Consider the following 27,381-nt stretch of genomic DNA (forward strand, 5'->3'; position numbering starts at 1 on the left):
AGGTAACCATGAGCTAGAAATACTTAGTTGCTATGGGCAACTGCTACACTTATGATATATCTCTTCCTACAGCAGTTTCATTACTAGACCTAGTGCAGTCACTAGGCTCCTCCTCAGCACAATGAGTAGTACAGGGCACATGCTACATCACATGAATGCACCCAATGCACGTGCCCTTGCGTCACATGGGAAGTGACAGGTTCGGAAGCGGTCACCTGAGGCGCGCCCGTGCTGGGCTGGCCGCTCGTTGCCTTTCTGCGCCTGCGCTGCAGGTTACCTGCTACGCGATGCAGGGCGGGGAGTGTTATATCAGGTGGGTGCGGCACCATGACGTCAGCAACGTCATTGCGGACTGTCATGTGCTCGGTTTCGCAGAGCTAGGCTGTTGGCTACTTCCTTGCTGACGTAATACGGAAGTGTCCCGCGACACAGGCCACACGGAAGTAAAAGAAACCCGAGGGTGTCTTTACACACCCGAAACAGGCGTTTTTTTTGCTGTGTCTTAGGGCAGCCGGGTGGAAAGAGTCGTCAAGAAATCCTCATACTGTTATTTACCGGGCGAGGAGGGTGCCTGGTGAGCGATGGCGTCCAACGGGACAAATCTACAGGTAACTAGCCCCGGGGAAGGGTGGGATATCCGTGCCTGTTATGTCGGTGATAGGTATACCGTACAGTAACCATAGCTATGATGGGAGAGGTTATCTGGTTGCGTGTGTGTGTGTGTGTGTGTGTGTATATGTGTGTGTGTGTGTATATATATATATATATATATATATATATATATATACACACACTATCCATTCGCAAAGCCGTGGGGATGTGCGGACTGCTACCTCCTGTCAGCCCCAGGCAACGTTGCCGAATAAACAAAATAGCAAAAATATTGTTGCCTATGGCGATGGCGGCACTGCAGGACCAGGCATCACTATCGCCCGCTCTGTACACATGGGTCGATTCAGGGGGACTCGGGAGCGCTCAGGCACCCGAGTCCTCCTTCGCCGCCGCGAACATCCCCCAGCCTGCCGCCGACGTCACTGCTGAATGTGACAGATGGCTTAGGCAAGGGGGATAGCGGCAGCACTGCAGGGAAGCACCGGTGTATTAATGCCGGAGGTGAGGGGGGACTTACAACTCTGTGGTGGGTTTTGCTAGGGCAGGACAAACCTGCCCTGATAGGTTTGTCCTGCCCCAGCAAAACCCACCACTCAAGGGGTTAATAGGAAAATCTGGTACTTATTTCCTAGCACGGCGCCCACTAAGCAATTTGCTTAGTGGGCTATTCTGCATAGTGAAATCGCATCGCATTCCCCTGCCGCTCGCCACGCTTCGGGGTGGCGTGGATTGGGGGGGGGGGGGGTGCGTTACATCTATTTTTGGGACATACAATCATATTATTGTATACCTAATGTCATGGCATCGCACACCCTATAAAATCGCATGCTATTATTAAAATGACATGAAAAAATCGCGTTGCATGCCGTTATAATTGCCCATGCGATGCAATGCGATTTCTCTACGGTGCCGTACGTAGCAAATCTGGGCGCCGTGCTAGGAAACAAGTATCGAAATCAAATCTTATATGCCTGCTGGAGTAATAGATAACTGATTATTCTCCTACACCCACGTTTTTGAAAACTTGGTCAACTGGTTTCAGTCTCACTGGTTATTAAATGTCAAGTAGACCAGGGGTCTGTCTCCTCCTGACAATTTCACATGAAGATTGGGGTATAGGTCACGTTAAAGGTCCATGCACCCTGGGCGGTTATGCCCAGTGTGTATGGGCAGCGATGATCACTATCATCGCTGGGGTGAAAGCCATACACACTAAGCATCTTTCCCCCTGCCCGGTGCTTTCAGGGGGGGGAGGGGGGGGGGGCAGACTATTTTGCATAGTGCAGTGCTATGCAAAGCTGTCCTCAAAGTCTCGCATCTGCAGATGAGCAGCTTTCCCGGCAATGATGCGGGAGTGTGCAGCAGCACTCCCCGCTCATTGCCGGTCCGTACACATCGGGCGGCTTTGAGCCGAAAGCCACTCAAACTTGCTGTTTTGAGCAGCTTTCAGCTCAAAGTTGCCCAGTGTGTATGGGCCTTAACTTTCAGATAATTTGAATTTACAGTACTATAAGAGCAAAACTAGGAGCATCTAATTTCTGAGTGGGGCATTTTTCACCGACTCTGCGGTGGATATTCAGCAGAGCTTCTATGCTGTCCTTTTATTTGCATGGGTTTTCTTGGGTATTTGACAATTAACCAAATATTAAGGAGGGTATTCAATTGTTCGCAAGGTTCAAAATCTTGTGTACCTTGAATTTGTTTACTGTGGTTTTGGAAGCTCCCCATAAACACTATCAACTTAATATAAAAGTGGCCTCTGGGTTTTCAGAGCTGAAAACCCTGCACATTCATTTTTTTTTTTTTTTTTTTATTTAAAGAAGAAAAAAGAGACTTGGTTGTCTCCTGAGCTACCGGAGGTCTCGGTCTCCATCTTCTCTATGAACATCACTCTTTCTCATTTTCAGTCCCCTAATTGAATATCAAAACCCTGCTGCTGAGTGAAAACCCCAGTACAAAAGTTTTTATTTTTTTATTGTAACTTTCCCGCAAGCAATTTAATGTGTCTCTGAATGTACGGTATATGTGTAGTTTTCACTTTAAAAACCGGGTGCTGATCAGTAAGGAAGGAATATTTTTATGTACAGTAGTAGCAACCATACATCATGTCTAAAACTTTGCCCTTCAAAATTAAAGTATACCTTTCTCACTGATCCTGCATCTAAGTTGAACTCCATGGGGGAATTCAACTTTATTTATTTTTTTATTACTGCCACTAGTTGGCATCCGACTGAGAAGTTCAATTGTTGTTCTGCATGGAGGTACAGTTATATATATAAAAAAAAAACCCTGCACTTCCCAGCGTGTGCAGTCTCTCACAATGCACACTCAACGCCGCCACCAGTCACCGTCTATCTGATAGCAGATCACCACATCCTCCATACTTGCTATGTCCAACCAGATTCGTCACATTGTAGGACTCTGTCAGGTGTGTGTGTGTGTGTGTGTGTGTATCTATCTATCTAATCTCACACGGGGCCCAGCACTCACGCACTTCATGAATTGATCAATGCATTTAAGCTTGCAGTCCATCGCCAAGGGACCCCATTTCACTGCAAGTCCTACACTAACAACTGGTCTCTCAAGAACCTGGCAACTACTAACACATCATAGCTAAAATGAACATGTGTTTTTTTTTTCTTGGTTTAAAGCTCAACTGCCAACTACCTTATGGCTTTTAAAGATGAGGCAGTCACCTAACACACCTGACTAAAGGTGCCCGCACACTGCGATCATAAGATGTGCGCATAAATTAGCCTTCAAATCTTTTGCCTGTCCTGGAAAAGATTTCAGGCAAGCGCACATCTTTACCAAAGATTTTTCTTAAGATCCCGTGTGCGTTCCTATGGATCTTTTGTTAAATCTTCTGATCTTTCATGCAGCACGGAAGATCAGTAGATTTAGCAAAAGATCCACGGGAGCGCGCATCGGTCCGAAATCGGCCGTTTTTTGACCGATTATCGGTAAATATCGGATGATATATCGGCCGATTTATCAGAAATCGGCCCAAAAATCGTTCTAGTGTGTGGGCACCTTTAGTATTAAAGGGGCAGCTGTCACAGGTTTCAGGTGATTGAGCTTATCTAGGGTGCATGATAAAGCTATGATAACAGTAACAGAGGTTAATAAAAAATTAACCCACACATATAGAGATACAGATGTCCCACCACACTCGCCATTCCTAAGAATGGGGTGCAAACAGCACCCACACTTCCCAGTTTGGGGTGCAGTGGCCTGTGACTACAAACTCTAGTAAATACAAATACAGGGGGCCCAGCACTCACCACAACAAACTAAAGGTGCCCATAACACGCATCTATTTTTTTTTGCCATACGTTTTGTGCTAAATAGCATTGCATGCGATGCGATCAGATAGTACAAAAAGTATGTGCAGCACATACTTTTTGTACTGTGCGGGGAGATGCCGCGGGAGCGCGCATCTCATAGCACACATCGCACCGGGAAAATCGTGCGTGTACTCACCTTAACATGCAAATCAATGAAATAAATAATGGGGTTTTAGTTCATGAATTGATCAATGCATTTAAGCTTGCAGCCCATCGCCAAGGGACCCCATTTCACTGTAAGTCCTACACTAACAACTGGTCTCTCAATATATCTTTATCTGATGTATAGCAAGCGGCACTCACAAATTTGTTGAACCAAACTTTAAACTGGAAAAACGTTCGAGTATGCTGGCTGTGAGCTGGTCAGTGGTTAGAGGGGGCTGCTTTCAGGGTGGCAGGGGTGTTATGGTGCATCAGGACTGCTGGCTGGTTGGGGCATACCAAACTCGCACCCCTTTTAGGATGGTGAGACCAGAATTTTGAATGTCTGTTTAAAATAAACACTGACTTTAGACTCCCAAAACCACAACAATTAAATTGTGATTATCATCTTAGCAGGATATTTAGATGCCCATATTGACAGACACACAATCAACTTTTTAAATGATATTTCTCTCCCCCCCCCCCCCCAAGAACTTGTTTAAGTGAGGTTAAGATGACTGATGACCTTCACTTTTCCTATGCTTAGATGCATATCTGCTAATAGTCGGCATTGCCTGATTCAATTTGCTGCAATAACCCCACTTGCTAATTCTTGGAGACAGGATTTTTACTTGCAGTTTCAGCGATTGTGAGACTGTCACTGTTAAAATACAGTATGGCCATGTGTAGAGAACACACATTGTTTTCCACATTTTGCATGGAATCAGTGGCTTCCTGCGTGTTGCCAAAGGTTTTACTGCATTTGACAAAAAAGCTAAGTAATTGAATAGCTGTGGACATTAAACTGAGCTTTTTCCATGCTGTTTACTGTGCTCATTATTGAATGTGCCCTTGTAATGCAGAATTAACAGATAACAAACATTGTCAATTCTTGGGTGGGGAGAGTTGAATGTACAGGTGTTTTCCAATCTCTTAGTTTAAATGTTACTTGGTGGTAATCAATTATTGCACTTTGTATCCTATTAATTGCATCCACAATAGGGTGCTCTTCGATCAAGTTGTTTTTTTTGCGCTGCAGTACGTAATGGGTGCCCAACCGAGCTTTTGTTCTGCTGATAGGGCATAACTGCATTACATCCTGTGTTTGTTAAACCCAAATGCAAAAAATTTAGACAAGTATACTGATTATTTCTGTGCAAAGTCCTGACTAGGGTGCCAGAACAACAGATTGGTCACCCAAACTGCTGACTTTGCACATTTCTAGTCTGGTATATTTCTATTCATTGATCAGAAATGATACAGTTCTTAAATTTTTCCCTAGAAGCCACTGGTAACTACTCCACTGGCATAATACTCCTTTCACTGATTTTCATACAGCAGATGACCGGCTTTCCTGGTGATGTTGCGGGAGCATGCAGCAGCGCTTACCGCTCATCGCCGGGCCATACACACTGGGCGGCTTTGAGCTGAAAGCCGCTCAAACCTGCTTTTTTTGAGCGACTTTCAGCTCAGTCGCCCAGTGTGTATGGACCTTTAGAGAGGGTTTCAGGGAAAGAGTAAGCGAGATAGAGATGGTGAGTGAAAGAGTGTCTGTCAAGGAGAAGGAGTAAAGAGAAAGATAGAGGTGAGATGGAGGAAGAGTGAGAAAGGGTTGAGAAAAAGAGAGGGGCAGGGGACAGAGCGAAAAAAAGGAAATGGAGGGTCCCCTCCTGGTCCCAGTGCTTCCCCCACCCCAGCTCCTTAAGACTTCTCAGCTTGTCAAAGTCCTAGGTCCCCATTTAGGGTAAATGACACGCTACTTTGGATTTTTCAGTTACTTACCTGCATGTCCCACTTTTTTAGCCTCAGCAAGTTTTGCACTCCTAACATATTAACAGATTGTTTTATACAGTATGCTACTCGCAAGTGTAAAAGGTTTGTCCGTGCTAGTACAGATGACTGAAATAATTAGATATACATTCTTGTTGCTAATGGTACACAGGGCAGTCAGATAAAAACCATATGCTCTTTCTAGTTAGTGGTACATTCTTTCTCAGTTTCTGTACTTGACAAGGAGCGATCTGAATAATCTCTCCAGTATAGCAAGTCTTGCATTTGTCATGTGTAGATGTCTTTTAAATGGATGCAGTGCTCACCAGGTTACTGGGATGGGTCTCTTCAGTAATGTATCCAGTAAGTAAATAATAAACGTGTCTGAGTAACCGGAGCTGATCTTGTGACAAGTTGTTAAAACTAACCATGTCACAATGCAATGAGTATGGATCATTGGATAGACAGCAACTAGGGCGACACAAGCATTAGGTCGACAGTCAAAAGGTCGACATGGGGTTTTTCACCTTTTTTTTGTCCCGATTGTTGACATGGGCACTAAACAAGTGTGCCGCATCCCCTTGCTTGGCTCATTGCCTTCGGCATGCTTTGGGCATGGCGCCTCGCTGCGCTCGGCACACTATTTTATTCTCCCACCACACCCTAATGGACGGTAGGGCTCAATAAGCACATGTTGGCTCCAAAAAAAGTAGTGGTCGACCTAATGACTGTCTAGTGTTCACTCTAGGATTTTTAAGGCAGGGTGCACCACCGGGCAGGGCATTTTTTTCAATTGGGAGGGCACATTTTATATTAGAAATTTAATGACAAAAAAAATTATATCTATATCTATCTATCTCCCCGTGCCCACAGGAGATGGCAAGTATGTAGTGCCCTGGAGGCTGGCATTGCTCTCCAATATAGAATAGTAGAACAGAGAGCGCCACTCCGGGGCTTGTGATACTTCAAAAATCTTTAATGGCGCTTGTCAACGGCGTTTCGGGTATGTACCAGTCATCAGGACAACTGAAGCGTTTCGCCACTAGCTTGTGGCTTTTTCAAAGGTGAAAGCCACAAGCTAGTGGTGAAACGCGTCAGTTGTAGCCTCTCATCTCTACTTGATTGGATCATCCACCGCCCTCCAGCTCACCATCTGCCTACCGTTGGTTGGGATTATCAATTGGATCCTTTTCTGGGACTCTCCACAGACACAGAACTCCAGGTGAGCCCTGCCATCTCTAGCCACCTGTTGTTTCCTCAATAAGACCAAAGTGGGCCGACCAACGATCTCCATATACATGTGACCGGGGCGACCAGCAGTACCTACCTCCAGGTGAGCCAACACCACCATAGCCACCTGTATTGAGGTTTAGGCCTCTTCCCCCCCCCCCCCAAGAGTCACACTTTGGAGAACCCACGTCCTCCCTCCTTGAGAGTGTGTGCAAACACTAGCAGTGACTTTTATTTACAAGCCACACACAGGAGGACCCTACTGCTTGGGTACACTGTGCCCCGAATTTATCTTGAGGTCTTCAGAAGAGCCCTGAACATAAGGAACCAAACGGACATCACCCTACTGATTCCTCCAGCGGCATCAACAAAATTCCATGATAATAGAGAGGACCAGTTAATCGCCCCCACATCCAATCCCCTATTTCTACCACTTGGCAGAATTCAGTGGTTTAGTGCACTTACCAATCGGACTGATACTGATATGGGCAGTGGCCCTTGTGAATCCTGATCCAATCATAGTGAGACATTTATTTTTATATTTTTTATTGTGTTATGTGTATGTATGTAAATGTCATTTTAATCTTGCATTGATTATATATAAAGGTATTTGTCACTTTAAATTGATCTTGTGTTCATTGTAAATCCAGCGCTGCTTCTTTGTTCCTTTTTTCCTTCATAAAGCCACCTAGAGTGGCGAAATGCGTCAGTACTGGTGATACACGCTGGGCGGCTTTTAAGCTGAAAGAATCTCAAACGACAAAACTGAGCTGCTCTCGGCTTAAAAGCGATTAGTGTGTATGGGCCTTTAGACTATTGAGGCAAACCGTTACTCATTTAATGTATACTCTTAACAGTTGAATGACATTGACATTTTGTTCTGTTACATGCATTGATGGTTGGTGGCTAGATAGTGTTTCTGAAATGACTGAGTTAGCTTTACAGTTTAATTGAAAATGTTTTGCTCTTTCCAACAGAAAGCAATTGATCTGGTGAGTAAAGCTTCACAAGAAGACAAAGCTGGAAACTATGAAGAAGCTCTTCGTCTATATCAAGCCGCTGTACAGTACTTTCTCCATGTGGTAAAGTGTAAGTATATATGCTTATTGAAAGCTTTTTGTGTTTATTTATTATTCTCTCCTCTTTCTTCTTTTAAGTCCTACCATATTTGTCAGTCTAGCCAGAATGAATTGAACAAGTTTACCACTTCCTGCTTGAATTCCATGTACTAGAATAAGAAGGTTGAGACTAGTTTATATATTAAGCATTTTGGTTTAATAATAATCATAATGTAGGCATTCTACAGATGTGTTCTCGTACACCTATCCATATTGTTCCATGTAATTTGCGATTCCACATGGAAATAAGGTGCTCTGTTGGTGTTTTTATTATTTATTTTATTTCTTAACAGTTTCTTATATAGCGCATACATATTACACAGCGCTTTATAGAGTATAGTTGAACATTCACATCCGTCCCTGCCCCAGTGGAGCTTACAATCTATGTTCTCTACCACATGTACACGCGCACACAGACATTCTAGGGTTAATTTTTGGTCGAAGCCAATTGATCCACCAGTATATTTTTGGATTGTGGGAGGAAACCGGAGTAAACTCACGCAAACACAGGGAGAATATACAAACTCCGCACAGTTAGGCCCATGGTGGGTATTGAACCCATGACCTCAGCGCTGTGAGGCAGTAATGCTAACCATTACACCGTCGGTGATGCCCCAATGCAGACGTCTGCACCTTGAAAACGGGGCGTTTGTAACCTCGATACGTGGGTCACCTTTTGCACATTAAAATCTTTTTTACCAAGTCTGCTGGAGTGCCGCTATCTGTCCTCCATATATATATTATGGGAGGAGGCGCGCTTGTGAGTAAAAAGTATAACAATTTTGCTAATTGATAAAAGCTCACGTACACAGAAGTTTAAAAAGATCAGTATGATAGCACCAGTGTCCGTATTCGGCACACTAAGGTTTCCCCAGCACAGTGGCTTCTTCAGCTGTAATTAGCAGGACGGCGTGGACTGTCAGGCTCAGTCACGTCAGGGGAAAGGACCACCGGTTCAACGTCAACAGGCGGTCACTGCAGAAGCCGCCGTGCTGGGGAAACCTTAGTGTGCCGAATACAGACGCTGGTGCTATCATACTGATCTTTTTAAATTTCTGTGTACGTGAGCTTTTGTCAATTAGTAAAATTGTTATACTTTTTACTCACAAGCGCGCCTCCTCCAATTTCTTTTTCACATGTGCCACAAACCGGAGGTTGGAGATAGCCTCCATCGAGGAGAAGGGCCCGCGCCGCAGATAAGGTGTACATAAGTGACCATTTCCTTTGACCTAACGGACTAAGCGCACATGGAAAATCTGTCATAGTGACAATCGAAATATACTCTCATACACGGCTACCTCTGTGTCCAGGGAGTAACATGTCTAATGCTTTTTGACCAGTGCAAGGGAAATCTTCAATAATTAAAGCATGTGGCTGAGTGAGAGCAGAAGGTAGATATTATGTATATTGTTGAACAATGTTATGATGGATATATTCTGCTTTCTTAGTATGCATGTAGTTTTTTTTTTTTTTGTCACAGCCCTTTAAAACTGAGCTTTTAATTGTGACATGTTCTGCCATCGTCGCATCTCTCCATCCTATGTATATGCAATCCAAGTGTTAATACTCTACAGGGATGTCAAACATGCTGCCCTCTAGATACTGTGGAACTAGACACCCCAGCATGTCGACAGTTTTTCTATTAAGGAGTGCAGGGCATGCTGGGATGTGTAGTTCCACAGCAGCTGGAGGGCAGCAAATTTGACATCCCTGGTGAAGAAGATAATAGATTTGTCTTTTGTTTTGGTGTTTTTACTCCTGAATGACCTATAAATATGTTCTTTGCTGTATATCATACTTAGATGACACACAAGGTGAAAAGGCAAAACAGAGTATCAGATCAAAGTGCATAGAATACCTTGACCGAGCAGAACAGCTGAAGGCTTACCTGAAGAAAAAGGAGGCGGTCCCGGCAAAGCCAGTAAAAGAGGGTGCTCCTCGGCCTGCTGAAGACAAAGGGTAGGTATTTTTAAAAGATTTTACTATGATGTCTACTCTTTTTTTTATTAATTTTTACATTGTCCACGTACATTTAGCAAACCTGATTTAGTTGTCCTTTATGGTTTGGGCTTGTTGGGGGTGTACTTATTTTTTTTATTTTTCCTGTGAGTTAATTTTTCGGTACTTGTTTCCTAGCACGGCGCCCATCGCATCGCATACGATGGTATGTGATGCAATGTTAGACGATGTTATACAATTTAAAATTGTATACCATCGAATTGTATGGCATATACAATGGTATACGATTTTAAATTGTATAAGCACCCTAATGGGTGTTTTCAATGTTAAATGTGCCCCCTATAAGATAAATAATTGTATAAGCACCATAATAGGTGCTTACAATGTGAAAAGCATCCCCACGCCACCCGTACCATCAACGCCAACCCGAAGCAAGGCGAGCGTCAGCGGTACGCGTCCTTCCGACCTTTTCATACCCCCACTATCCACGTCGGCGTGGAGTTGATTTTATATAGTGTGGCGAGCCGACGCGGAATACATGTGAAGTAATGTGCTTCGGGCTCGCTGCGCTCGCCACACTATATAAAATCCACACCAACGTGGATAGTAGGGGTATAAAAAGGTCGGAGGACACGTACTGCCGCCCCTCGCATTGCATTGTATGCCCTATACAATGGTATACAATTTTAAATTGAATACAATGCCATACGACTGAATATCATGGGCGCCGTGCTAGGAAACAAGTACCATTTTCCTATTGTGTTCTCTGCACATTTTATCAATTATAAATCTTCACTGCCTCTTCTACTTGACCCAAATGTGTAAGACTAACTTAAGGTGTCCATACACGCTGCGATTTCAGCATGCATTTTTTAACTTTTAAAGATAAAAATGCATTGCATCGGCTTACATTGCACCGTGTGCTGACAAGCATCGATGCACGTCCCCGCGAGTACAATATTGTAAAGCACAAAAAGTATCTGCAGGCAGTACTTGTCAGTACTTTTTGTGCTTCATTGCATTGCATCGCATCAGTTTTGGCGTACATGCGATGCGATGTCCATTAGGGACTATTAACTTAAAAAAAAAAGAGAGGCTGAAATCACACCCGTACAGTATAGTACATCGCATCCCCTTCCAGTGCCAAAATTGCTTGGCACCTTAAAGTTCAAAACGCACAGCACATGAATATCGGTGCGTGTGTGGGCACCTTTTAAATGTATCTCTACAGTTTGAAACCAGATGATGTCACTGATCCACAGTGATAAAGATCACTCTAAAACTATACACTGAGCCCAAAACAATTGTCCTTTCATTTTCTCCAACTCTGTGAGAATGATGTTGCCATGTCATTTTTTTCATACTTCACCCAGCTTAAGCATGACAATGCAGTTTCTTAGCCCCAGGTGGTGGGGTTTCATGTCAATATAAGTAACTGTGTGCATTGCTTTTGCGCTTTCTGGAGTCAATTCTTTAACCTGTCAGGACTAATACCTCATGGAGGCTGCAAGAAAAGACCATCATGAATTCAGAGTGCTATTAATTTATTCCAGTAAAATGTTACTATGCCTCGGGAGGGATCGAGAACAATGCTATTACTTTGCAACAAGATAGTTATCTTATTTTTTATAATTATTATGAGAAGCTTGATACAAAAATAACTTTTTGACCATTAATAGCAACAAAAGAGCCGTGTTTTTTTTTAATTACCGATACATGAAACCTATCATTTAAAAAAAACCTAAAGAAACAATGGATGTTAGGACAGGCTAAGTGATATACTAACTATATTTTGGATCATTACCATTCTATTTTGTTAGAAATCATGAAGTTGTGGAGAAACCTTTAAGAAGTAACGATTTAGTCTGGGTGGGAAGAATAAAAGTATAGCTTTCACAAAGTTCAAATAGTTGGCCAACTCTAGCGTCTTTACTCAGGGAAGCCTCTCTGCAGTCCATTTGAAACCGATAAAATACTTATTCTTTAAATAGACAAAATAGATGTTTTCTCTGTATGATTCCAGACTTGAATCAAAAGTTAGCATATATTCGCTGAGCTTGGGCCAGAAATAGCCTATTCAGGGGTAAATTGTACTTTAATGAACTGTTGCTTGCTTAGCTACTGTGTATACTGTAGTAAGTCTGCTTTAACCCCTTCCCGACATTTGACGTACATTTACGTCATGGCCGGGATGTACTTCCCGACGCATGGCATAAATGTACGTCATGGCTTTAAACTGTCACCGCGTCTATAGACGCGGTGACAGTTTAAACATGTCTGCTGTCCCTGACAGCAGACCTGTCCCTGCATGCCCAGGGGGGGTGGCGATGCCTCCCCCCGTCGGCGATCGCTGTGGTTGGCTGTTCAAATGTGAACAGCCAATTACAGCGTTTTCTGTGTACCGGCGAATAACGTTCGCCGGTGACACAGGGATCGGTGGTGATTGGTGCTGTAAAGTACAGCACCAATCACCACGGGGTGTAAGGGTGACACTGGTGTCACCCCACCTCACCCGCCCCCAAAGGCCGTGATTGGTCCGTCGGTCCGACGGACCAATCACAGCCATGGAGGGTGATTTAAACTAACGGTGACTGCACTGCAGACGCCATTCCGGTCTGGAATTGCGTGCAGTGCGGTCACCGTGCCTATCTGCCGTGATATACTGACCTGATCCTTGCAAATACTTACCTGATCACTGCTTGTAGCGTGCTGGATGCTTCCTGGATCTGACTTCTTGTGACTTCCTGTGTTGTGCTGCTGCTGCAGTGTGATAGAGTTATAGAGAGAGAGATAGAGAGATAGTGACAGAGCGTGCTATATTTTGTGTCTGCTGCCCCCCCCCCCTGTTGTGCTGATCAGTATATCTGTGCTGATCAGCAACTTTTTGGGGGTGCTGTTTTTTTTTTATATATATACAGCTGTGCTGCGTGTGCAACTGACTGCTGCCCCCCCTTTTGTGCTGATCAGTATAAATTAACTGATCAGCAACTTTTTGGGGGTGCAGTGCTGCTGCTGCAGTGTCATAGAGTGATAGATAGTGAGAGATAGAGAGAGATAGTGACAGAGAGTGATAGAGAGTGCTATATTTTGTGTCTGCTACCCCCCCTTTTGTGCTGATCAGTATATCTGTGCTGAACAGCAACTTTTTGGGGGTGCAGGTTTTTTTTTTATATATATAACTGTCAGTGCTGCTGCTGCAGTGTCATAGAGTGATAGATAGTGATAGAGAGATAGTGACAGAGAGTGATAGAGAGTGCTATATTTTGTGTTTGCTACCCCCCCTTTCTCTTTCAATGGTCCTGGTGACACAGCTTCACATTGGGATGTAGGAGGGTCCGCAGGAGCCAGGCACCTATCCTAAAGCTTTTGGAGGGTAGGCTCCTCCCCTACTGCATCCCAGATTCCTCAGTTCGTGTTAGGTGCCCACTGGAGTGGGTGCTATTCTAAAGGGCTGCTGGAGCAGCCGAAGGAGTAGAGTTAGTGAGGGTTTTTATTATTTTATTAACTTCTACACTAGCTAGGTAGGCACAGTGTGAGGATTCTCATAGTGAATCCTCACACTGCTAGCGCAGCAGGAGCTGACAGAAACGAGTCCTGTCAGCTCACTGTGCACGAGGGAGACGCTGTCTGGCCTCCCTGTGCAGCGCTTACAGCTTCTTTTAAGAAGCTGCCTGGGCTCCGGAGCGCTCTGAAACCGGCTTCACGCTAGGTGGGGATCATGGGGGACAGGCGCTCCGTGATGGCGGCGGCCATTTTCTACGGAGCTTACACACTGAGCTCCTGATATGAGAGGACAGCAGTGTTGTTACAGGCATGTTCCGAGTGGTCCCCAGCTGAGGGGGAGATACTGGAACGAGGAGATCCTACAATGGGAGCGGCTGTCTGGGGGTAGTTGGCGCCAAAAGTCACAGACCCCGCAGCAGCAGGGACTTGGTCCCTTCCCTCACTCTGTTTTGGCGCCATTCAGAACGCTTGCAGCGGAGCTGAGCTGGCTTACAGATCCTGACAGAGTGATTGGATTTCCTGGGCTTCGCTTTCCCCATTCTGAAGACTACAGAAAGCTAAGTGACTGAGTACACTGTATATAATGTATGTACATTTAATGCTGTGACTGTGTTATTGAGAACATCATGTCTGAGCAACAGTCTGGTTTTGGGGGAGGGAGCCTTTAATGCATTGAGCGCTTGCAGTGGTTGTACACCGAAATTTGTCCCTAAAGGGGGCTTATGTATTTGTTGCGCTGCTGTGAAACCCATGGGGAGTGAACCCCAGAGGGTAGTGCATCGGACCTTGCGAGGGCTAAGTCCCTGAGACAGGTCGGAAAATGCTTTGGTGCATTACTGGACAGGCAAGAGTGATGGCTGGTAATTTCCCTAGACCATGGCCATTCTCTCAGCAGTCCGTCCAGCTCTTTGCCTCGGACCCAGACAGATCCTGACTTCTACAAGTCATGCAGGATACTGCTATGGGAATCAGCAGGTTTAAATTACTTGTTTGACAAGCTTTATGGTTATTCTGGGGGGACCCCTAAAAGGTCTTATTCAGTGCCATTATTAGCTGCTGATGAGGAGGGAGAGTACACAGACATACCCTGGGTTCAGGGTGATGTTTCTGAAGAGTCCTCACCCTCTGGGGTGGAGGATTTGATTACTGCTGTAAACAGGCATTGAATTTGTCTGTGAAGAAAAAACTCCTGCTAAGGTTGTTTTTAAGAGACAGCGTGAGGGAAATGATATCTCTCTGCAGACAAGGGTTTACAAGATTTATTGGAAAACCCCTGACAAAAGGCTTTAGATGCCTAATAGATGGTTAAGCCTGTATCCTATGCCTGAGGATCATGCAGACCTCTGGGAAAATGTTCCAGTGGTAGAGGCTTCTGTGGTATACTTGTCAAAAGCCACTGTGCTACCAGTGCAAGCCTTCAAGCAAGCAAGTCTTCTGATTGGCTTCAGTCTGGGTCTCTAAGGCCAGGATTGGTGGGTCAGTGACCTGTGCTCTAGTTGACATACTGTTTTTTGTGTGTTGTTACTATGCAGAGAAGTCTAATGCTGCTGCAGAAATGTGATTCAGGCTGAGCAGGAAGCTCTCAAAATGGCTGCCAGAGTTTCCTCAGTGTCTGGAGTGCCAGGAGAGGGCTCTGGCTTATAGCTTGGAAGGCAGATAACAAGTCTAAAAAGGCTTAGAGGCATTAGCTTTTAAAGGAAAGCTGTTATTGGTTTACAACTGAAAGAGATCAATAAGCAGGCCACAGGTGGAAAAAAAGCACTTTCCTGCCTACCCCTGCAGCCAAGCAGACATCAAGGTTTTCTGTTTTCAGGCCATCCTTTCGGCCCTCCCCTAGAGGAGGTGCGTCCTTTTGAGAACAGTCTTTTAAGGGATAGTCTCAGTCCTCCAGGGGCAAGGCCCCATAGTCAAAAATTGGGTTCTTTTTATAAGAAACAAAAGGAGATGAAAAATCCTCCGCATACTGCCAGGGGTTTTGCCCGGCGGTGTTTAAGGAGGGGGGACGTCTGTCACTGTTCAAAGACGCAGGGGCACTGTTAGACCGGAACGCTTGGGTTAGAAATATAACCCAGGGTTAAAAGATTCCCTTCAAAGTTCTTCCACCGAGAAGGTTCATTCCTACACCACTACCAAAGGAGGCTCGACTCCGTACAGCTCTCTTGGGAGCGGCTCATTCTCTTTTAGAGAAGGGTGTGGTAGTCCCGGTCCCCAGAGCGGAGGGAAAAAAGGCTTTTATTTCACTCTGTTTTTGGTGCCCAAACCAGACGGGTCTTTCAGCTGATCCTAAACTTAAAGGCATTAATAGCCATTTGTGGGTAGACCATTTCAAAATAGAGTCTCTACGGTCTGTGCTGCTAAGCCGGGACCAGGGAGAATTTTTAGCGTCCATGAAGGTCCAGGACGCATACTTGCAGGTTCCTATTCACTCGGAACATCAGGCACTATTGGGGTGTGCAATAGGAGACCTTCTCCTGTAATAACAGGCGTTGCCTTTCGGTCTGGCCACAGCGTCAAGGGTATTCACCAAATAATGTCAGAAATGGCGGATGTGCTTCGACTTAGGGAAATCATGGTTATTCCATTTTTGGACGACCTGCGGTTTAAAGCGGAGTCAGCAGACAAGTGAAGAGTCACTTGGCAGAAACCATCAGGTTTTGCAGATTCACGGTTGGCTTTTAAATTTACAAAAATCTCAATCGGTGCCGTCACAGAGACTCCAATTCTTGGGGATTGGTCTGGATACCCAGTTGCATTGGGTGTTTCTACCAGAGGCATAGGCCAGGGATCTGGCTGCCTTGGTACAGGAGATCCTAGGGTCTCAGAGCACAGCAGTATGGAGGTGCCTCAAACTGCTGGGGAAGATGATGGCGTCTTTCGAGACGTTACAGTTCGCCAGGTTCCACTCTAGAGTGTCCCAGTGGACAGGGAACACTCAGACCATGAGGTCAGAACAAATGGTGTTGTTTTCAGAAACTCGATCCTTCCTAAAATGGTGGATGGAGGTGGATTCCCTTCAGGGGGGTCGGTCCCTGCAGTCCTGGAGCTGGTTGGTAGTCACTACCGACGCCAGTCTCAGAGGCTGAGGGGCAGTAGTCGTGGACCTGCGTCTGCAGGGCTTGTGGACTTTAGAGCAGAAAGACTGATACTTTACAGTCTGCCTTACTGATCAACATCGTGGAACTGAGGGCTGTGTGGAAGAGGTTTTCTCTGGCGGGAGAAAAGATTACAAGAGCTCCCTTTTAGGCATTCAGACCGACAACGTCACAGCTGTGGCGTATCTGAATCACCAGGGAGGCACACACAGCAATCTGGCCATGTGGGAGGTGTCCCGAAGCTTCTTGTGGGCGGAACAGAATGTTCTAGCATTATCAGCAATCTTCATACCAGGAGTGGAGAATATAGAGGCCGACTTCCTGAGCAGGGAGAAACTGATGGAAGGAAAATGGAGGCTGAATCCACAAGTATTCCACTAGATTACAATAAGGGGGAAACCCCGGATAGGGACCTGAAGGCATACAGGTTCATCCATCAGGTACCCAGGTTGTATGACAGGACGTGGGATCCACTGGCAGAAGCAGTGGATGCCATGACTATCCCCTGGGAGGGGAATCTTCTTTATGATTTTTCGCCAGTTCCAATGCTGGCAAGAGAGTTGAAAATAATACAGGCCCAGACAATTCCAGTAATTTTAGTGGCCCCAGATGGGCCAGGGAGATCCTGGTACTCGAGGCTTCAGACATTCTCTGTGGACTCGTGGCGTCTACCTCTGAGGTCAGACCTTCTAAAACAAGGACCGTTCAACCAGCTGGATTCAGCTCGATTAATTTTGTCGGTCTGGCTGTTGAAAACGCCATTTTGAGGAATATAGGATTCTCAGAGGCGGTGGTTAACGCAATGAGGAAAGCCAGAAAGTCAGTGTCTTCTGTAAATTATTTTGGGGCCTGGAAGACCTATATTTGGTGGTGTGTAAGACAGAGGTCACGCACATCGAGATTTAAAATGGCTAAGGAGTTTTTTACAGGAGGGCCTTTCCTCTGGGTTAGGCCTTCAGTCACTCAGAGTACATATCTCGACCGTGTCAATTTTTCTTTCCAAAAGAAGGATTGCGTTAGAACCAGAAGTACAGACCTTCCTGCAGGGGGTTTATCTATTGAAACCTCCCTACAACCAACCAGTAGCGCCAGGGGAATTATCTCTGGCTCTGGAGTACCTTAAAGAGGCGCCTTTTGAGCCGTTAAGGTCGGTTGACCTTAGTTTCCTTTCAGGGAAGCTGGTATTTTTGTTGGCGGTGGCGTCAGAAAAAAAAAAAAAAAAATATATCGGAGTTGATTGCTTTGTTCTACAAGTCTTCCTCCCTTATATGTCATGATGATAGGGCTGCCTTTCGGACAGTACCCCTAGATTTTTACCAAAAGTAGTCTCTGCTTTTCTTCTAAATCAGGAGATTGTTCTGCCTGTGTTTCAACCCCCAGAGGGTTGTTAGGAAAAGGGACAAATTGAGGAATTTGGATGTTGTGCGCGTCTTGCGCGTTTATGTGGACCGAGTTAAGAGTGTCAGAAAGACTGATACTTTACTGGTTTTGTATGACATACACAAACTTAGTTGGCCTGCTTCTAAGCAGACCATTGCTAGGTGGTTGCGCTCTGTTATTGCGTTTGCATATACTAAAGTTGGTAGGCCTGTACCGGCCAGGATTAATGCGCATACCACCAGGTCGGTTGCCACCTCTTGGGCGGTTCGACATGGGGCAACAGCTGAACAGATTTGCAGCGCTGCCACTTGGTCATCTGTTCATAATTTTGCCAAATTCGATAGGTTCCATGAGTTCGCGTCGGTGGACGCATCATTCGGGCGAGCAGTGATGAATACTGCAGACCTGAGCGTACCCACCCAAAAGGACCGGCTCTGGAACGTCCCAATGTGAAGCTGTGTCACCAGGACCATTGAAAGAGAAAAAGGGATTTTTGTAAGAACTTACCGTTCGAATCCCTTTCTCTGATATGGTCCTGGTGACACAGCGATCCCTCCCTTACGCTCAGTAAGTATGCCAGTGTTCATGATGTTTCATGTTATAATTGGTTGAAAAGTTAAATTTAAAATTGTGCATATAATATGTGCAGTTGTTTGTTAATGTATTCCAGTGGCTTTGAAAGATTGAACTGAGGAATCTGGGATGCAGTAGGGGAGGAGCCTACCCTCCAAAAGCTTTAGGATAGGTGCCTGGCTCCTGCGGACCCTCCTACATCCCAATGTGAAGCTGTGTCACCAGGACCATATCAGAGAAAGGGATTCGAACGGTAAGTTCTTACAAAAATCCCTTTTTTGTGCTGATCAGTATATCTGTGCTGAACAGCAACTTTTTGGGGGTGCAGGTTTTTTTTTTATATATATAACTGTCAGTGCTGCTGCTGCAGTGTCATAGAGTGAGAGATAGTGAGAGATAGTGCTATATTTTGTGTCTGCTACCCCCCCTTTTGTGCTGATCAGTATATCTGTGCTGATCAGCAACTTTTTGGGGGTGCAGGGTTTTTTTTTTTATATATACCTGTCAGTTGCTGCCAGTTGCACTGTCAGTTGCACCAAAGGTTGTGCACCTGCTGCCCCTCACTGGTAATCAGTGTCGCATCACTGATCACCTTTTTTTTTTTTTTTTGAGGGTGCTGTGGGGTCTTTTTTTAATTTTTTTTTTTTACACACACTGTGATTTTGTGGGTGTCCTGTGGCCACTGAGCGCTGATCAGTGACGTACATCACTGATCAGCTTTTTCGGCACAGGGTTGATCTATTTTTTTTTTTTTTGATCAAATTCCTGTTGCCTTTGAGCGCTGTTCAGTGACGGACGTTACTGACCAACATCTGTGCTCAATTTTTGGCGCAGGACCTTTTTTTTTTTTTTTTGCACTACATACACACTACACACTACATACCCCCCGGGTTGAAATAAAGTTTGTACCCCCCCCTACAGTATACACGTGTGGAAACATTTCACTACCAGAAACACAAAAATAAAAATGTCATCCCAAATGTCATCCCAGTCATCCAGAAGAATGTATTCAGCGGAGGAGGCATATGCCATGCTTGCCTCTGACTCTGACACAGCCAGTGAGGCAAGCGGGGAATTTGAAGGATTCATCTTAAGCTCCTCTTCCTCCTCTAGTGATGAGGGACCCCCTCAAAGACGCCCCCGTAGAGCAGCTGAGACCCCCCCCCAATAATTGATCTCGTATGGACCCCACCACCAGACAATTTTGAGCCCCAGGTTCCTGAGTTTTTGGCCATCCCAGGAATCCAATTTGATTCCACAGGTCTCAGAGAAATTGACTTTTTCAAATTATTTTTCTCTGATGATTTTATAAATTTAATGGTGGACCAAACTAATTTATATGCCCAGCAGTTTATTGCTCAAAACCCCACGTCATCATTTGCTAGGTGGACCCCTGTAGATGCAGTAGAGATGATGACGTTTTGGGGTCTGGTGTTTCATATGGGCATAGTAAAAAAGCCAGAAATTAGGCAATATTGGAGTACAGATGTTCTGTACAGCACCCCACTTTACCGTATGGCCATGACCCGGACTCGTTTTGAGTTAATCCTTAAATTTTTGCATTACAACGATAATGCACAGTGCCCACCCAGAGATGATCCCACCTTTGACCGGCTATTCAAGGTCAGGCCGGTCATTGATCATTTCAGTGCCAAATTTCCAGAGATGTACATCCCAGATAAATTCATTTGCATAGACGAGTCCCTTATACATTTTAAAGGAAGGGTTAAATTCCGCCAGTACCTTCCCAATAAGAGGGCAAGGTATGGCATAAAAATGTATAAGCTGTGTGAAAGCACCTCAGGGTACACCCACAGGTTTAGGGTATATGAAGGGAAGGATTCAAGAATTGAACCGCCAGAATGCCCCCCCTCCCTCGGAGGTGTTAGTGGAAAAATTGTCTGGGATTTAGTGCACCCCTTCCTGGATAAAGGTTATCACCTCTATGTGGATAACTTTTACACTAGCATCCCCCTGTTTAAGGCCCTTGGTTCAAGAGGTACAGCAGCTTGCGGTACTGTGCGCAAGAACCAAAGAGGCCTCCCAAAAACGCACATTGCCCAAGTAATGAGAAGGGGTGAAAGCAGGGCACAATCCACCGAAAATATGTTGTTGGTCAAATATAAGGACAAGAGGGATGTCCCTATACTGACAACAATTCACGGAGACAGTACCACCTCCGTCCCTGTACGAGGTACCAGTACCCACACCTCAAAACCTAATTGTATCCTGGATTACAATAAGTACATGGGCGGAGTGGATCTTTCAGATCAGGTACTGAAGCCGTACAGTGCCCTGCGGAAAACAAAAATCTGGTACAAGAAGCTGGCCGTGTATATCATCCAGATGGCACTGTATAACGCTTACGTGCTATTCCGTTCTACCAGCCAGAGGGGGACATTTATGCACTTTCAAGAGGAAGTCATAAAGAGCCTAATATTTGGGAACCAGCAGGCAGAGGGCCCCAGTACTTCTAGTACTGGCCCCCGTATTGTACCAGGGCAGCATTTTCCTGATGAAATCCCCTCCACTGGAAAAAAGGGCAGGACACAAAAAAGGTGCAAAGTTTGCTATAAAAAGGGAATAAGAAAGCAAACTATTTTCCAGTGTGACACTTGCCCCGACAAACCCGGCCTATGTATAAAGGAGTGTTTTAAAATATACCACACATCTATGGATTATTAGGTTCATCATTTCACCGTACTTCGGGGGTCTTGCTAATGCCACATAGCACCCACCATTCATTCCACCAGAATCTGAGCCGCAAAATCCAAAAATCACTCCTTCCCTTCTGAGTCCTGCCATGCACCCAACTGGTATTTTTTGGTCACATGTGAGGCATTGCCGTACTCGGGAGAAATTGGGGCACAGATTTTGGGGTGCTTTTTCTCCTTCATACCTTATGAAAATGAAAAATTTTGAGCCAGAACTGCATTTTTGTGTAAAAAAATGTAATTTTTCATTTGCACAGCCCAGTTGTATCAAAATTGGTGAAACCCCTGGGGGTTTGAAATGTACACTATACCCCTAGATGAATTCCCTGAGGGGTGTAGTTTGCAAAATGGGGTCACTTGTGGGGGGGTTCCACTGTATTGGTGCTTTGGGGGTCTTGCTAATGCGACATAGCACCCACCAAAATTCCACCAGAATCTGTGCTGCAAAATCCAAATATCACTCCTTCCCTTCTGAGTCCTGCCATTTTTTGGTCACACATGAAGCATTGCCGTACTCGGGAGAAATTGGGGCACAGATTTTGGGGTGCTTTTTCTCCTTCATTCCTTGTGAAAATGAAAAATTTTGAGCCAGAACTGCATTTTTGTGTAAAAAATTTAATTTTTCATTTTCACTGCCCAGTTGTACCACAATTGGTGAAACCCCGGGGGGTTTGAAATGTACATTATACCCCTAGATGAATTCCCTGAGGGGTGTAGTTTGCAAAATGGGGTCACTTGTGGGGGGGTTCCTAACTTTTAGCATCTTATGGTGCCTAGAAACCTACATGGTGCCTAAAAAATAATCTCATAAAAAGGAGGCTCCAAAATCAAGTAGGTGCTCCTTCTATTATGAAGCCTGTGGTTTGGTCAACGTGCACACTAGGGCCACATATAGGATATTTATGAAAACAAAAGAATTGGGGGAATCAATTTTTAGTCACATTTCTCTAGTAAAATCTACTGTGTTCCTTAGAAAAATGTATTAAAATTGCAAATCTGCAAAAAAAATGAAATTTTGAAATTTCACCTACACTTTGTTTTAATTCCTGTGAAACACCTAAAGGGTTAACAAACTTCCAAAATGCTGTTTTGAATACTGTGAGGGGTGCAGTTTTTGAAATGGCATCATTTATGGGGGTGTCTCACATACAAGTCCCTCAAAGTCACATCAGAACTGAACTGGTCCCTAAAAAAATCAGTGTTTGAAATTTTCCTCTAGTGTCCAAAAAAATTAAAAGGAGGTTGAAATAATGATGGCAACATAAAGTAGACATATGGTCTATGTTAGTTATTAACTATTTTGAGTGGTATGATTATTTGTCTCACAAGCAGAAAATTGCAAAATTTTCCATTTTTTTTACGACATTTTGGTATTTTTCACAAAAAAACACAGACTGTATCGACGAAAATTTACCACTAACTTGAAGTACAATGTGTCACGAGAAAACAATCTCAAAATCACTGGGATAAGTAAAAGCAAAAAAAAGTTATCCCCACTTAAGTGATACCTGTCAGATTTGAAAAAAAGGGCTCTGTCAGGAAGGCAAAAACTGGCTGCGGCGGGAAGGGGTTAATAAAGTTGTCCCATCTCACTGTAATTTATTTACATTTATGTAGGAATGAAAGTGATGAAGGGGAGTCAGGTGACCCAGAAAAAAAGAAAATGCAGACGCAGCTTCAAGGTATCTTATTTTGTAAATCTGAATAATGCAGTAATAACACATTGTTGAGATACAGGCATCTGAAGCCCTTACCATCTTTTTAAGGCAAGTGTTTGAAAGTGTTCCAGGAAAATCCATCAGTTAAGTTGCTGGTGTGGTCCGGAGTTCACCAATGCATAAAATGCCCATTTTAAGGGAAGGACTGCCAAGCTGTCAAGCAGCCTATACACGCTGCGATCCCGGCGGGTCCGATGTGTGCTTTGAGGTGCGTGCTCCCACGGCACCTCATCGCATAGTACAAAAAGTATGTGCTGCACGTACTTTTTGTACTTGATATTCATCACATCGGCATGCAATGCGATGTGATGGATGCTATTGTAGCTCAGAACGCAAGCCGGGATCGCAGCGTGTATGGGCAGCATCAGTCTATTTGTCTGCTTTGCTAGGATAGCACCTTCCATCTAATGTAGCAGCAAGCTGCAGACCAGTGGAAGAAGGCTTTGGGGCCATATGTAGTTTTGAATACACAAACTAGATGTGCTGTCCAGACTATTCAGCAGTCACAAGCCACATGAATGTGTCTATACACTAAAACACTAAGAACAGAGAGCAGGGATGTACCAAATGCCAGTTAAAATTCAGTATTGTACCAGAAGCCATTTTCTAGGGACCACTCACCTGATGATCTATAACCTCACCCTACTCTTTCTTCCTTGTCTCTTCTCCTGTCTCCTAACTAGTTTATTTCAGTAGGAACTTAAAATGTGCAACCCCCATACCGTAAACTTGTAGTGTAGTATAGTATATACACTGCAAAATAATAGACTAATTTTATTTAGAAACCTAAATAAATGAAGGGGGGGTTAACCCATGGTAACATTGTTGTGCAAAATATCCACTAAAAATGCCAGCCTCGCTCACATCGTTATGTGACCTGTTAGTCAGTTATCAGATGATAACCAGGACGCCAGCATGGAACCGCATACTCCGTTTTAACGCAGCAGGAGGAGGTTGTGGCCCAGCAGCATTGCTCAACTGCCTCTATACCGCATATTTCATAGACTAGGGCCCTCCAATGAAAGATATTAGGTGATTCAGGAGCTAGCCAGTTCCTTGAAATGAGATCTGTGGCTAGAGTGTTTCTTCAAGATAGATAGATACATACATACATACATACATACATACCTGAGGCATTATTCCTGGGAGAGATGATAATGTCATTCTAAGGGGGATATTCAATAGCCGTCGAGCATCTCCCGTGGGGGAGATGCTCGACGGGCCCTATTCAATGCTGTCTTCCCCGACAGCATTGAACAGGGTTTCCTGGCAGAACGAGCCCGACATCTCTAGCTGTCGGGCTCGTTCTGCCGAGAACAGCCGGAAAGTGACAAGCTACCGGCTGCATCTCGTCACTTCCCGGCCGCAACTCGCGGCCACGCCCCCTTCTCGTCCCGCTGCAGGCGGGACATTGAATCCCGCCTGCATGTTCTCGGTCGAGCTGACCGAGAACGGGACTGGGTCACAGCAGGCGAGCAAGCTAGTCTGCCGTGACCCGAAGATTGAATACCCCCGTAAACCTCAGTCCAAAACGTAAAAACCTTTGGGCAAACCCACAATAGGTGCCAAAAATCAGCCCCTTCCATTCCACATTTTGGACAGCAGGTTTCTGAGCGCAGGTGCCCCTTAAGAGAAATTGGGGTACGATCAACTCTATGCATGATGTGAAAATTTAAATTTGCTGATATACATGGGTTAGTACATTTAATAGAAACTAACAATTGTAGCCAGGCTGAGCATCTAAATTTTGTATATGTAAATTTAACATGGTTATTTAATGCAGCATATATTGCAGAGTAACTACACAAAGTAGATGGCGCTAATGGACTGTAACTCACACGTTCACTGTGTGGGGTCCTGAGTGATTTTGAGAACCTGCGTCTAAGTTTATCTGACCACCTTTTTTCTCCCCTCAAATTTCATGTAGGCAAATTGCTGGATTCTGCTTACATCTAAAAGAAATGTTACTATTTTAGGATGAGTATGGTCATCGGCCACAAATTCAATGTAGCTGACAAAAGAAGTGTTTTCAAATTTAAGTTCTATTTGGCGGTATTAATGTCTTGATTTGCTATTACACTTTTCTTACTTACCTTATATAGGAGCCATAGTAATGGAAAAACCAGATGTGAAGTGGAATGATGTTGCTGGACTGGAAGGGGCCAAAGAGGCCCTAAAAGAAGCTGTCATATTGCCAATAAAATTTCCTCATTTGTTTACAGGTAAAATTGTGGACCACCATTTCTCTGTTGTGCTTTTTAAATTAAATACAAGGCTTTTCTCATGTGGTTTTTTTGTTTTGGTGAGGAGGTTCAAATACAGATATTTTTTTTTACATTTTGTGGCCTTTGATTTTTGTTTTTAAACCCATATTGGCATGTGGTAAACCATCCCCTCTCCCTTCTATCAGTCCAGGTTGATATTCACTTATCTTTCACCTAATGCACTCTGGATATTATTTAGGGGTATATTCAATTGATGCCGGATCCATTCCAAAATTCGGTACTTGTTTCCTAGCACGGCCACAATCTTATGGATCGTGTACCTTTAAGTTAAGGTACACGATCCACACGATGGACCCGATTTCCTTTGAAATCAGGTCCATTTGGCCGGCTAAGACACAATATCGGGGGCATCGCGTCGGTCGGGACCATTAACATTGGTCCCGACGCGACCGACGCGATGCCCCCGATTTTTCCATAGGCTTCAATGTTAAAAAATATTTTAACATTGAAATCGTGTCGGGAAAGGTAAAATATCAGGGGGCATCGCGTCGGTCGGGACCATTAACATTGGTCCCGACGCGATGCCCCCGATTTTTCCATAGGCTTCAATGTTAAAATATTTTTTAACATTGAAATCGTGAGAAAATGTGAAATGGGCCAATATGACCCATTTCACATTATAGATGTCCCCATCGTCACCCCACGATAGACGCCAACCCGAAGCGTGGCGAGCGGCGGCGGTGCGCGTCCTCCGACCTTTTCATTCCCCTACTATCCACGTCGGCGTGGAGTTGAGAATAGAATAGTGTGGCGAGCCCGAAGCGTGGCGAGCGGACGCGTATAACTTCACAGGTATACGCGTCCCCTCGCTGGGCTCGCTGCGCTCGCCACGCTTCGGGCTCGGTGGCTCGCTGCGCTCGCCACACTATTCTATTCTCAACTCCACGCCGACGTGGATAGTAGGGGGAATGAAAAGGTCGGAGGACGCGCACCGCCGCCCCTCGCGGGCTCGCTGCGCTCGCCACGCTTCGGGTTGGCGTCTATCGTGGGGTGGGGTTTACGCCGTTAAATTTGGGGGGGTTGGGAATATTTTACATTGAATCCAATGTAAAATCGGGTCCCAGGGACCCGATTTACATTTCATTCAATCAAAAAATCGGGTCGATCGCATCGCATGCGACCAAATCGCATGCGATGCGATCGACCCGATTTTTCCGACACGACCACCCCGATGTAAATCGGTGTGGCCGTGCTAGGAAACAAGTACCCAAAATTCTTTTGATGGAATGGATCCGGCATCCATTCTTCAATGCAGGGGCCAAATCCGGATGTCTGATTTGGGCGCACAGCGGCAAAAGGTGGCACGATTGCCTGTGGGTAAGAGAGGCGGCGGACAGGAGGGTGATGCGATGTAAGCTGCTGCTGCTGCTCACCTGGTGGCGTCCTCCCTGCCTACATCCGACATCTGTAAACCGTAGACAGCCATATTGGTAAATGCAGCACAGGTGCCACTAAAAGGTGTAGGTTTTTTTTTCTCCTTTTATTCCTCTGTTCCAAATTATAATTGTGTATATATTACATTATCCCTCTCATTTTGCCCTAATTATTGACTGCAACTGAAATGTATAAAAAAAAAATTAATATGTAATAAATTTTTGTTTAACGTATGACTATTTTTATTTTTTTTCTATTCTCACAGGCAAAAGAACTCCCTGGCGAGGCATCCTGCTATTTGGGCCTCCAGGAACCGGAAAGTCCTACTTGGCTAAAGCTGTGGCTACTGAAGCGAACAACTCCACATTTTTCTCAATATCGTCATCTGACCTTGTTTCAAAATGGTTGGGTGAAAGTGAAAAGTGCGTAAAACAGATTTCAAAACCTATATCACTATTGCTTTAACATCATTAATTGCTCTTGCTCACTAGTTGGTAAATAGTTATTTGTTAATTACTGCAAAGATCTATGATAAATGCTTGTTTGTTCTTGAATGAAAAGAGT

At 44.7% G+C, this 27,381-nt stretch overlaps 1 protein-coding gene across 1 annotated transcript in view; it reads left to right on the plus strand.

Annotated features, from left to right (window-relative positions):
- Window positions 1–274: 274 nt before the first annotated feature.
- The window catches only part of VPS4B (vacuolar protein sorting 4 homolog B), a 34,576-nt gene continuing 7,469 nt past the window's right edge, over window positions 275–27,381 (plus strand). Inside the window, exons 1-6 of the mRNA XM_083188043.1 lie at window positions 275–608; window positions 8,078–8,189; window positions 10,021–10,177; window positions 23,058–23,122; window positions 25,261–25,380; window positions 27,083–27,239. Coding sequence (XP_083044169.1) covers window positions 582–608; window positions 8,078–8,189; window positions 10,021–10,177; window positions 23,058–23,122; window positions 25,261–25,380; window positions 27,083–27,239 — 638 coding nt within the window. The 5' untranslated portion in view covers window positions 275–581. The remainder of the gene's footprint in view (window positions 609–8,077; window positions 8,190–10,020; window positions 10,178–23,057; window positions 23,123–25,260; window positions 25,381–27,082; window positions 27,240–27,381) is intronic.

Source organism: Crinia signifera, chromosome 5, assembly GCF_055691185.1.
Source record: "Crinia signifera chromosome 5, ASM5569118v1, whole genome shotgun sequence".
Taxonomy (NCBI): Eukaryota; Metazoa; Chordata; class Amphibia; order Anura; family Myobatrachidae; genus Crinia; species Crinia signifera.